At 40.4% G+C, this 13220-nt stretch overlaps 2 protein-coding genes across 4 annotated transcripts; one reads left to right on the forward strand and one right to left on the reverse strand.

Moving 5' to 3' along the window:
* Positions 1 to 1157: 1157 nt before the first annotated feature.
* Positions 1158 to 8585, reverse strand: LOC108232771 (serine/threonine-protein kinase NIM1). Of its 3 annotated transcripts, none has more exons than XM_017410791.3 (5): positions 8454 to 8585; positions 4503 to 4616; positions 4137 to 4400; positions 3557 to 3825; positions 1158 to 2860 (listed from the first exon to the last, which is right to left on the reverse strand). In XM_017410791.3, the coding sequence occupies exons 2-5, from the start codon at positions 4570 to 4572 to the stop codon at positions 2105 to 2107; spliced, it is 1359 nt and encodes a 452-aa protein (XP_017266280.1). In that variant the 5' UTR covers positions 4573 to 4616; positions 8454 to 8585; the 3' UTR covers positions 1158 to 2104. The 3 variants fall into 3 exon arrangements, with proteins under 3 accessions (XP_017266280.1, XP_037828926.1, XP_037828927.1); XM_037972998.1 differs by having other exon boundaries at positions 4503 to 5515; positions 8454 to 8575; XM_037972999.1 differs by lacking the exon at positions 8454 to 8585 and adding an exon at positions 5314 to 6701.
* Positions 6701 to 12491, forward strand: im:7138239 (uncharacterized protein LOC497366 homolog). The gene is made up of 7 exons (XM_017410794.3): positions 6701 to 6834; positions 7191 to 7286; positions 8034 to 8173; positions 8459 to 8738; positions 9728 to 9909; positions 11019 to 11077; positions 11484 to 12491. Exons 1-7 carry the CDS (start codon positions 6774 to 6776, stop codon positions 11632 to 11634), a joined length of 969 nt encoding a protein of 322 aa, XP_017266283.1. The 5' UTR covers positions 6701 to 6773; the 3' UTR covers positions 11635 to 12491.
* Positions 12492 to 13220: the final 729 nt, after the last annotated feature.

Here is a 13220-nt window from a genome sequence, read left to right on the forward strand (position 1 = left end):
GATGTCCCAAGTTTAGCCATTTATATATCATTTGATTTTTGTTTTTCACATCGATTGGAGCGGATGGAAAAGCCAAGCGTCCACCTGGTTTGAGACACGCAACTCAAATGACTGATCATGTTCAGAATGAGCAACAAAATTAGCCAATAGTCAGAATGCGCAACATTTAAACAAATTCCCGAAGCTGTCTCGTCATTTATTTCTTCATACGTTTGGTTTATATCCTCAGATTTTCTTCCCATAAACCCGATCTGTCACAACCATATGATTTATCATCAACCCTTCAGCCAACTCTGACATCGGTTCGCTCACCTTCTTTGAATCACACTGTGGAAACTAAACCGATTAGTTTTTAAAAGAAATAAAGATACAGTTCTACTTTTACCTTTGAGTTTATTTGAGGAATGGATCAAAGTAATGGCCTCCATTTCTTGTAACAGTTCAGCGTCTGCTGGTAGTTTCTGCCCCATTTTCTTTGGAACAGATTTAAGCTCTTTAAACTTTCCAGAGTCCTTTTATGCAGTGGTCCACGTTTTTTTAAACACATTCTTCAGTGATTCCAGATTTATCTGATGTCTTCATTTCTTTCATATATTCTGTGCTTTATGTACTAAACGCAATAAAGCTGCACCACAGTGTGATAAAACCTCCATAGTGTTTAACTGACTTTATGGTATTTTCTTCCTTATTGGCTACAGTTTGTCTATAAACACCTGGTTTAAAGCATTAAAACATGAACAGGAACGTCTCTTTAGATTCTGCTGGTTCTAGCAAACTTCTCTGAGGTTCTTTTATTATTGGTTTCTGTTTACATGAACCTTACCAGAGTGATCCAAGTCAGCCTGAAAGCCTGTTTCGATATCTTACAAGGTGCGTATTTTTCCCAACATTTACTCCATTTTCACAGATTTAACACGGTGCGTGTTATATATTGATAAAACTATAATTTGATGATTTTTGACTCTGGAGCTGAGCTACTGTGTGACTCAGAAACTGGAACCAATCGGCCCTTTTTATGACGACTAATAAAACACTCAGTTTAATTCAGGTCATGGAAATTAATACAGAAATTGTAACAAGACACACAGAACAAAAACAGTGTGGGAGCATGAAGAGGATAAATCGTGACAAGATAAAAAAAAGAATCTGAAACATTGTAGGACTTAATTTGTGGTTTATTTCACCAATATTCACTGGTTTTGTCAGTCTTACAGAATCAGTGCACATAAAGAGGTAAAAAAGTTTAAGTTTTGTCTTTGTGTTGTTTTATTTTACGGCATAAAAATCCCATTTTGTTGTTTTAAATATCTTACCAGATTTTACTATGTTTTCATACTTTATTAACTTGTTTTTAATCTATACTTAAAATGCTGGTGAGTACACAGGATACAATATTACAAACTTGCAAACTTGATATTTGTCACAAATGACTCAAAATCTCCTGTTTCCTTTCTACAAATGATTGCTTCTGTAGATGAATTTTTATTGTCAGAAAATTATTAAACTAAAACGTGCAATTTGGAATATTATATGTAGATTTAGTCACATATAGAAAAAGAAGTTGCACAAAATCAGCTACAAACAAAATATATTTCGAAGCCTTCAGGCTAAAACATGCTAATTTTCTGAATGACACTCCTTTTAATCCCCGAGTAAAAATCTCCCATGTTGTTTTGCAATTTCTTAAATTCCTGTCATCGCTCTAAAGCGGACAGCCCTGAATGAGTTTCTTTCATGCTCGGGTGGTTTAAGAGCAGCTCAGATTGCAGAAACATCGGGTGTTATTTTAGTAGACAAATCAGTGCCAAACATGTTCATGGAGTTTGCCGCTGTATACTTGAATTCACCTCTAACCTTGCTGTGCTATAAAAGAAACCTCATGTGACGGCAGGACAACTATTACAAGAAACGTCCCACTGGAATCACAATTTTCATAATTCTGGTTTTGTTTAAGATAAGCAAGAAAATGCAGCTAAAACGTGCCTTTAAGGTAAATCAAACTTCAGGAAGATGAAGTTAACTATCCCTCCTGTACAGCTCTCAGACTGGAGGTTCAAACATGCATATTTTTAAAACTTTTAATCTTTTTTTTGGATAAATGAATCTACATAACTGCGCAGACTACAGAGTGGCGCTTGTGCAGCAGACTATCTGAACCTGTCCTCTGTCGGAGTCTGTTCTGGGATTCTCTGATACACGGCCAACTATAACCCATTGCCTCTACAGATCTCTTTTTCTGGACTCGATGCACCAAAATCCTGTAGGCCCCAGTGATGGGGCTCCTCAAGTCTAGCCTGTTGTTGAGAAGATGAACGCTGGTGATGCCAAGATCCTTGAGGGCAGCCTTCACGTTGAGTTCATCTGAGGTGAGAATGTATTCAGCTTCAGTCAGGTGGAATGGCGTAGATTTTGAAGATGAGTAGGCCTGAGGGTGTTCAATGCCTCTCATCCAGTTGCTTGTCATGGTTTGTGCCAAAGTGAGGCGGTCCACAGGAACTGGCCTCAGGAGGCCCTTAATGATCTCCTGGCAGGACTGGGGCACATAGGAAGGAACGGCGTAGGAGCCCTGCAGGATACAAGCCTTCAGCCTGTTGGTGGTGGCAGCTTTAAAAGGCATTGTGGCGGTCACCATAAAATACAGCAAAATACCCAATGCCCAGATATCTGCAAATTGTCCAACGTAGCCTCGCTCTTTGAAAAGCTCAGGGGCAGCGTAAGGCGGGGAGCCACAGAACGTGTAAAGAACATCTGTGGGGCAGCAACATGTGCTAAAGCCAAAATCCCCCACTTTAATGCAGTATGTGCTGGTGTAAAACACATTCTCGGCCTTTAGATCCCTGTGGACAATGTTATTATCATGCTGAAAAAGGAGAAAAATACATGTTAGAGAAAGTTACTGTCAACGTGAGTCAAACACAAAAATTTAATTTCTTATTGACACTGTAAAATAAAAATATATTCTAAAAAAAGTCTGGTCATTTTAGAAGTGAAGTTCTGTCAAACCGTGACCAGCACTTAGTACCTTACCATCAGTCTTAGAGCACCGAGTATGGAGAAAAAGGCAAAAGTCTTTGTCCAGGCTAGGCTAATGGCCAGCTAAAAGAGCGAGCTCGATGGTATGATATTTTGGATTTAAAAAACAACTCTTATTCAACGACATACCAGTGTGAAAGAACACGACATTCGCTAATAATAAACCTCTACACTGCATGACACCCTTAGATTAGTCTGTCGCCATTTTCTCAGCCTGACACAGATGTTACTGCTTGAATATATGCATGAATGACAGCGTTATATGCCGACAGAGCTGAGGCTGCTGAATGTATCAGAGGGTTAAAATTAGCTAATGCAGTTCTTTCACACTGATAAGCCCTTTTTAGGAAAGAGCTATTTTATAAGCTTTAAAACTACCTCCTACCTACATGTTTCACACTGAATCTTTAAGTGTTTACACGACAAACTGTTTGGATCCCTTGCTTTGAGTTCCTCTACTTTCGTTTTCCAGCTAAATACAACGCCCACGCTTTTTTTTCCGAAACGTTTCGAGCTTCCTCACCATGTGCTTGACTGCGGACAGGACCTGTGAAAACACAAGCTTGCTCTCCAGGTCCGACAGGCGCCCTCTGACGGTGATTCTGGAGAACAGCTCCCCTCCGCTGGCGTACTCCATCACCAGGTAGAGCCGCCTCAGCGTCTCCACCACCTCGTACAGGCGCACCACGTTGGGGTGGGAAAGCCTCTCCATGCAGGTGATTTCGGAGGCGAACAGAGCTTGAGAGTGTTTGCTCAGACGCTCCTTATCCAGGACTTTTACTGCCACTCTTTCTATCAGATGAACACAGATAAAGTCGGTGAGATTAAAAAAAAAACACACGCTGTTATCCCCCTAAGATTTGTAACCCTGTTATTTACTTATCTTAACCTTCCTGTATGAGTTAATCTAGCTTTTTAATGACTGCACGTCTCAGCATTGTTGTCATGTTACGCAAAAGCAAAGAAGAACGAAAACTTTATGGATCGTTGGGGGCCGGTTGATAAGATTACACGTGGAACGACCCAGACTGAATGAAGTGTGTCACATGAGCTGAATCTGATGTATGCAAAGGAAAGCAAAGCAAAGCGTCCAAAAATCTCACCTTTGGTCAGGTCATGTATTCCCAATCTAACCTGGGAGAAGTTGCCGGAACCGATTTCCCCCCTCAGCTCGTAAAACCCCACTCGCCGCCCGCATGTCAGATCGTCCATCACCCTTTCTGAGTGGCTCAGGTCATACAGGGCCTTTCCGAAGACCGTCCGCTGCATCACCTCCTCATCCTCTGCCAACTTTTTGATGGTTTCCACCTTCTGTGATGTCGAGGTGACAGGTTCTTCCTGATGGGGAGTTGTCTTAAAGTGAGCCCCTGAGACGGAGAGAGGCATCAAAATTACAAATTTAAAACACTTTTAGAATGATGTTGAGTCTAATCAAGACGGTTTATCATCAGCTGCGTGTCTGCACTCACATGTTTTCCCTTTTATGTTCTTCTTGCTCCTTTCTGTGTTGAAGATGTTTTTCCTGTTGTTTGAATACATGATTCCTGTCCAGCGCGGCAGTGGTCACTCCGTTTCTCTGACTCCTTGCAGGTTTCAGAAAGTAAAAGTGTGACAAATTACCAAAAGGTCCGAATGTCACTAAATAAAAGCTTAAAGAAGAGAAAAAAAACTATCCATCGGGGGAGAAAATCCTTTAAAAAAAGTTGCTTCTTAAACTGCTTGTCCAGACACGGCTTCGGGACAGATGCTCCTTTTCTCCAGCCCTCCTCCTATATGCAGCGAAGTTGTCTCATGGCGTATAATCCCGAAGTTCTACGTAACGCTCTGTAATCCCTGAGTGATGGCCTCCTCCCGTGCAGACAGACAATAGACCGGCTTTAGAGGCTCCTTTAACACTTACATACGAACACGCCACATGATCTACAGCAAGTCCTTGAACATTGATGAGATTACCTTCACTGTGTTCTGCGCCTCAGTCAATATTATTTAAGGAGGAGTGAGGTCACCACTGTATCTACAAATACAGCTGAAGGAATAACGTTTCCAGCGGCTGAGATTTTTTTATTAAGAAAAATAATGGTTGCATGTTCCATTTATAAAATTAACACATTAACCTGAACATTAAATCTGAATGGCAACATGAGGTTTTTGTTCAAAAGAAAAAAACCTTATGATAGTCTCACCGTCGCTCAGACAAAAGCTAAAGGAAGTGAGGTTATGAGTACGAGCTGCTGTGTTTGTATCTGGGTGACACAGCGGCACAGTGACCCAGACACTGACCATGACACCAGACAGGCCGCGCGAACGCTCCGGCGTCCGTTCCCCGACAGTCTAGCCATCCTCCGCTTCACCCAGACTGGACACAGGGATTGTCCCCAGCAGTCATCACGCATAAGCTGCTTGCTCATGTCGCAGGTGACTCATAACCCGATCCTCAACACGTGTGGTGACAAAGTGAAAGGCTCTCATGAGGAAAGAAACGCTGTGGAGACATTTTTTTTTTTACACAAGTGGCCCTTATAAAATACCATTTCCAAACTCACTTTGTGAATTTAGTAAGCCTAAATGTCATAACACCGAATTAAAGATAAAAAACTTTTTTAGTGGTGATCATTGTCATGAAGCTAAAACAGCAAAAATGAGTACAAATTCAACAAAGAAAACGAGAACTATGATGTGAGTTAATGTCTCTCTGAAAATGGGAGATGTCTTTAGACAGCAAAAATACAAAAAAGTGAATTTAAAAATGGGGATCTTTAACTTTAGAAGCAGCAGCTGACAAAATAATAATAAAAGTCTCTCTCTCATTATAGGGGCATTTAGCAAATAGTAATCATTTTGGGGAATATCTGGTTTTAACTGTAGGTTTTACCTGAATTTTCAGATTTTTGTGACGTTAGTTGTAATTCGTGAAAAGAAGCAACAATAAAAACACCCTGCTGCAGGACATACGAGCATCACTTTAATTAATCACAGTCTGATGGCTGCGTGGACAATGATCCGTCAATCAGGGGGTCACATCAGCACATCAAAGCAGGTCACCTTGTTAATGATAAATCCGGAATTACAAGTCTCTGCACGAATGATTCCTCTGTAACGCGTCCAGAACACAGCGCTGCAACAAGCCTTTCTGTTAATACAGCTGAACTGGCTCTTGGTTAGCTTCCCATGCTGGTAAATCTGACAGAAAGACCTAAAACATCCACCATTTTGCTGAGAAGAAAAAGGAGCAGAGGTTTGAAAGGATGACCGGCCATTTGCTGTCATGTTGAATAAACACAAAGGTGGTGGAGTTCTCAGATTGGGGGGGGGGGGGATCAGGGTTCCCCTCCTGCTGATCCTGTTTATGTGTTCAGGCTGGGTTTTGTTTTAACTCTGAGGTGCTAAACACCCCCCCAGAGATAAAAGATGATTAATACCCTCGACTGAGCGACACCTTTAATGGCTCCCGGCCTTTATAAGCTCCTCATTAGTGCGGGCTCGGGTCCGGTCAGCTCGCTCGGAGCCACTGGGTCCCTTTGCAGCCAGAGGAGAGACGCGGAGATTCCCTTTGAAGTGCCCCCCCCCCAACCCTGTCAGGCTTTCAGCATGGAAATGTGATTAGCTCCCAGCTTGTTTGTTGCTGTTTTTTTGGTTTTTTTTTTACTTATTTTGGGGCAGAAACTTGATCCTGTATAAATATCTGAGGCAGCAGGGGCCACAGCAGCACTCGGGTTCTGGCAGCTGAGGAGCAGATTCAGATGAAAGTCATGAACGTCCTCCAACGTTTCCTTCTCTTCCTCTGCGTACTCCAACTTATCTGTAAGTACAGATCTACCACGGCTTTTCATCACGTAGACTGTCACTAACCTGCACAAGTTTACAAACTGGTGTTAAACTGGTTAACGTGTGTGCTCTCGTTGTATTTCACTTTAAATTGGAGTTAATTCCCTTCCCATTTAAGGACTTTTTTCTAGCAAACTCAGCTTAAAAACAACCAGATAGGCTTTAGAATTATCTCAAGTGTGTTAGATGTTGTACATAAAAGTTTCTAAACGGTAGCCTTTCCAGAAAATTGTTGCACCTGTCGGGGATTGTCAAGTAAATGATTTTAATTCCTAAATCGTTTGAGAGTCACCGACGGCACGACTGAGACATGTTCGTTTTGGGTTTTTTAGTGAGTGGAGTCTTATGCAGACATATTGATCGGAAAAACCTGTTCGCACGACGACTGTGCTGCAAGAGACAGAGTCACTTTGTGTACATTGGCCAAGGTAAGGAAACATATGTTTGAGTATTTCAGGAAAACTAGGCTAAGTAATGGTTTATTTTTGTGCTTATAGCCTAACTTTCACATCTAAATTAAAATAAAGACAAACAAGCTTATTTTAGGACCGCTGACAGAGAATTCACAGAGTATTTCTGCAGACTTTGTGCTATTTTAGCCACTCAGAATGTAAAATGTTCAGCTCATTCAGGAGACGGGTGGTTTGGCCTCTGTTTTTGTAACTTTTACACTTTTCAAAACATTTTTTACAAACCTTTTCCCCACAGAAGTACAATTTTAGATCTCTTTAATTCATTCTAAATCATTGCTTTTTTTTAAATCAGCTTCAGCAGACTTGCTCTGTTTTTGTCTCCTTATGCTACTTTTAGATAACATTCTGCAAATTTTAGCTTTTAGATAGCATTCTGTTTTTGCTACTTTACCTTTTAGCTGATACATTTCGCATTTTACTACTTTTAGCTAATTTTTCCATCTTTTAGCTAGTGTTTCATTACTTTAGCTTTTAACTAGCCCTTTGCTACATTCAGATTTTAGTTAGCCTTTTGCCATTTTAGCTTTTAGCTAATGTTCTGCTTCTTTTAGCTTTAACAACCCAGTTTCAGCTTCTTCAGCCCGGTCATTCACCCTGCATTTTGCAGAAATATGCTCTTTTTCTAGTTATCATAAAAACACAAACTGTCAGTGTTTGTCTTGTTTAAATTAAATTTGTATTTTTCTGTCTCGCTCTGCTCAGACATTTCTGGGAGTCCTGTGAGTGTAGATGTGGGATTGTGCAGGTCCCACTGTGGGATGACAATGAGACCATCACACGAAGCAGGACAGCAGGAATACAGAAAACATTCCTCAATGCTGGAATTTCTCAGGAGCAAAAAGGTGGGATAAAAAAATAAAGATGCGACAGTTTTCTGTCCCGCCACAAGAGGGCGCTTTAGTGCTGTGACCTAAAATATTGCTTTTGGACAGTCAGAAAAACACCAGCTACTGATGATTTATGTCAATTCTGATAAGAAAAATTACTTTTTTTGTGAGTTGAAATACTATTCTGGGAGCTGTGTGACTTTATGTTGCATAAGCTGCTTAAACGATAAAATAATTAGTTTAAAGCACAGGACAAGTTCTGACATGTTCGACCAACATGTTCCCCTCGGTTTACCACAGACGAGGCCCCACAGACCGGATCCATCGGAGAGCTCGGAGCCTCTGAACCGGCAGCTGCCGTCGTGCGGGTCCAGCCAGGCGTGCGAGCCGGCCGGGGTGCGCGTGGACCGGGTGCTGCTGTTCGAGGGGCCCCGGGAGGTGGAGGTCATCCAGGAGTGTCACTGCGAGACGAGGCCGCCCCAGTGCATCCGGGTCCCCGCACTGAAGACGTACTACTCCGGAACACCGCACGAGGCGGTGCTGGATGTGGGCGGATGCTCCCGGTCCAAAGGATCCCCAGGTGAGCGTTTGGGAGCAAGGGTTTGTGGGAGATGTAGGCTTCTGCGTACAGCTACTAATCTGAGGCAGCCGATTTAATCTAAAACTTTTATATTTGGCTTAGACAAGTTTTGGTTTTATTACAAAGTTGCCCTTTTTCTTATTTAGTGTATATATTGTAATGATTCTGTGTTTTGGTTCTGCTGGGGTCCATATGGTGGTGTGTATGGGGCTTTGACAAGAATGTAGTAATTTCATCTCCAGGCTTTTTTTCCCACTGCAGGTGATTCATTGTCACCATCCCTTCAATTATTAATGATTTATTGTTGAAGATGGTGGTTACTTTTGTTTTTAATAATTTGCTATTAAATTAACCCTCTCAAGGCAGACGTTGCAGAATTGCAACAGCGAATTGCATATACCTAATTACTCCACATTCATATTTTATGAGCCTTATTTTACTCAGATGATAATTTCCCCAAATATCTGATTTTTCCTGTTACTTAAACTTAATTTGAGCCTGAGAGGGTTAAAAAAGGGGTGTGTGTGTGAAGGGTACTGCAGCACCCCCTGGTGGATGCCGGAGTACTTGCAGGGCCAAATACAAAGAATGATGATGCATTTGATTAACTTTAAATAATATTAATATTGTCAAGTTTAGTAAATCTGGCTTTTAAACGTGTTATATGTAAACCCTTTATGTTAACATATATGTTACTGCATATAGGTATGCACAAGATTACAACTAATTAAAACCCTAAAAAAGTGGATAATATTAGGTCATAATTGCAGTTTTATATGTAGTGGTTGCCCAAAATATACAGCATATTTATATATTCTTTTTACTGAATATATTTGGTATTATAATATTCTTCATGTAAGTACTTGGCTCTTGCTTACACCACCCCCCACAGCTGTCTCCAACGCTGACTGGATATTTTTAAATCTTATTTTATAACTGAGCTGCAGTTCTTTCCCGTAAAACTTTCCCATTTTTCAAATCGTTCACAGAGGGATTCTCCTGTGTTCCCATTAAGTTTGACTCAGCGTTGCTGGAAACCCCAAACAAAGTGGATCTGATCCAGACTGTGGCGGCCTGCGAGCTGAAGGAAAGTTGCTACAGGGTTCCGTTCGTGGAGTATTATTATGAAATAGTCTTCCGTGCAGATGGAGTCAAAGAAGAGAGGCTCAAAGTAAGTGAGAAAGGAATTTTCAGACACAACCTTATGTAATAAAATTATTATTATTAGCATTATTTCGTCTAGAATTTGCAGAACAATTTACTTATGATTCAGTTTCACACTCTTTTGAGCGTAGAGGAAATGGGGCTTCAGCTGGGTGCCAGACAATAATGAATTGTCTTTATTCATCATACAGACTTGTGGAAGTCGGCACTCAGTCAAGCTAATCCTCTGGCTGGCACAGCACAAAAGTGTGAAGGACAACAGGATGCACTGCATTCGTATTTAAGCTCCTACTAGTTCAATTACTGTGGGGTTTTTTAATAGTAAGAACATTATGTACTTCCAAGATGCATAAAAGTGGAAAATACCCCAAAGAGCTCAAAGGTTCTGCAAAGCTCAGCTTTATTGTAGGATCAACCTGTCTTTCAGTTTTGTTTAACCAAATATTTTATTTCAAACTGTATGTTTTTGAAGAGCAACAGCAATTAAAATGTGGTGAGAAAGAAAGATGGGAAACTGGATAACCCAGCTTGAATTTTTGTGTTTATTTCTATTATATGTCATGAGGGTGTGTTCTTACCAGCAGAGTTTGACAGCAGAAACATCAAAAGGTTATCGCTAAGCATAATATTTGTTCAAATTACCAAAGTAATTACCATGATTTTCTGTTTAAGAGTGATAAGCAGCAGCCCAGAGAACCGGTTAGAGCACGAAACATGCAGATAATTGTATCAAAAACAGGTAGAAAAAAAACTTGATTAAACATGCTCTACAAAAAAATGAAAAAGAAAGTGTCATCAGATCTTAACTTGTGCAACAGAAGTAGATTGTTGGCCATATGTGGAAAAAAAGAGGGATTTCTTTTTCCTAAAACAAACTAACACAAAAAAGTCTAACATAGACTGAAGGCTTAAAGAAAAGAGTTTAAGTAGAAATCCTCTGTTTTGGTTGCACCAAACGTGTGAGTGGAGCAGCAGTGGTTCCTGCAGGTGTTGAATCAAAGCCAAACACACACACACACGTGTTAAACAGCAGCTGGGCCTCGACACAACTGGGTCAATATTTGTGACCAGCCAGGAGCTGATTCCTCTCTCCTCTGTGTTGCTAATTGTCTCCAGGAAATAGACGTCGGCAGATGTTTGGGAGGTTGCACAACAGGAAACCGGTGCCTTCTCAGGTAAGTATGAACTCAGCTGCTCCCACCTCACACACACCTCCTCCGCCGTCTCTTATAACAACAGCCTGCGAACTCCGACACCTTCTGCACTCAGCATGTTGCCCTAATTAGAATTACAACACACCAAATCTTACTTTAGGACTGCTGCAGCTAAAATATTTTCTGTTCAACTTAACTGTTTTAAAAATAAAAAGTTTTCTGATTGTTGAGCTTGATTTCATGATTAGGAAAGGAGAAAAAATGTTGCACTAAAAGAGAAAGAGCAGTATTTAATAACTTTTTATAAATATGTCTTATCTGAGTTAGTTGTGTGTAACATACTTTGAGTTTTATTGACATTTTAAAAGAGCCGTCCCCTGTTGAGACAAAAACATCTTAGAAAAATGTTCTTTTTTATTTACTGCAGGAGCCCAAATGATCCTGAAATCTGCCACCTGTGGTCCGAAAGTCAGCCCAGCTCCTGTGTTCCTCAGGGATATGAAAGTCACAGCTTCATCAGCCAGCAGGAGCAGATTCATACCATCCTCTCCATTACTTCCTGTCGGTGCCAGAACTAAACACAGCGCCCCCTACTGGAGAACAGCTTCTTCTGTGACGTTCAAAAATTGGACCAAGAGGCAAAACATCAAAAAACAGTCTACAACTTGCTTACTTAATAATATTAGGTACTATTGTATATTATGTATTATAAGCACAGATGATAATGTTGTAAATTTAATGATTTGTAATTATGTTATTAGAGAAACTTTGAACTGACATCAAATGAAATATAAAAAAATGAGTTTCCAATGTGCTTTGGATGTTAAAATATGTGATGATTTCTGTGTGCTTTCTTTTTATACGTTTTTATGTATATATAGCTCTAATTACTTGAATTTAAAAGTGCATCAACTTATTGTTTCAGATAAAAAATGTATATATTTTAAATGAAATCCAGTCAGGTTCTAAAATATAATGACAATCTATAAATCAATGCCTGCAGCTTTCAGGCTCATCAGTGCTGCTTTTATTCCATATTGAGAGTAATTTCAATTCTGCAATAACTTCCTGTATTTATATATAGAATGAAGCCTTGAAGAGAAAAAAAACAGACAACTGTGGGTTTGAAATGAGTCCTCCTTGTTTTGATATTGCGGTGTGAAACAACACTCTCCTGTCACAGTTTTACGCAGTTTTATGTTTCACTTCACTCCTCAAATGAGAAACGTTTTATTGCTTGCCGACAAGGTGTCACGAAGAGAGAGAAAATACTTTTATCTTAAAGTTTATTACAGTGAAGAAAACAGCTTTTTTTCCAGCCTCTGTGCTCCATTTGCTCGTGCGTAATTGTGCGTAAAGATCAAAGGACGCAAATGGCACAGAGCTGAACGCACCTGAAGCACAGAATTAAAAGAATTTATTTATGTTCGGGACAAACTAGGACTTACACTGGAGACTTTGGACTAATATTTATGGGTGTATACAGAAAGGGGGTGGGGTTCACTGAGCTAAGGAAATGGTTCTGCAAAATAAAAGGCGTTTTAAAATGAAGCTACGAACCTGATGATTATTCAGCTGGAACTGGATAAACAGTTATGTAAATCGCAGCAAGTGTAGCCGCTGACACCCGGGACTTTACAGAAGTAATTGGTTTCCACCTAAAACAATGTGGCCCATTATTCTAAATAAATGGATTCGTTTACGCGCAGCTGACCTCCCACTGAGAGTGCGCGTCCTGAAGATGGGAGCCTTTTCCGTTCCGTTCAAGGTTTCGCGTTTTCTGCCCTTTATAATCTCGTAAATCAAACAAAACTAATAATTTAAAAGAGCACATTCGCTGATATTTAAAAATCCAGTTTCTTCAAATCTGACTGAGGGTTATTTGAGCTCTCTCTTTGCCAGACATGAAGACAAAGGTTTTGAATTAAATCTCCGATCGGGTTCACACCTTGTTAACACCGCCATTAGTCTCCCTTTACATTTGCTGATTGGTGATTTACATTTGTGGCCAAATAGCATCTTTACTGCTGTTTACCGAGGCTTGGGGGGCAAAGATGAGAGAACCGGGAGGGATTTGATATAAAAAGTCGAGCCTCCAGGGCTTTACAGCCACTCCATCTCCAAGAACAAGAGACTGACTGGTGAATCCTCTCATACTTCAAAG

The sequence above is a fragment of the Kryptolebias marmoratus genome, linkage group LG20 (assembly GCF_001649575.2).
Source record: "Kryptolebias marmoratus isolate JLee-2015 linkage group LG20, ASM164957v2, whole genome shotgun sequence".
NCBI classification, from domain to species: Eukaryota; Metazoa; Chordata; class Actinopteri; order Cyprinodontiformes; family Rivulidae; genus Kryptolebias; species Kryptolebias marmoratus.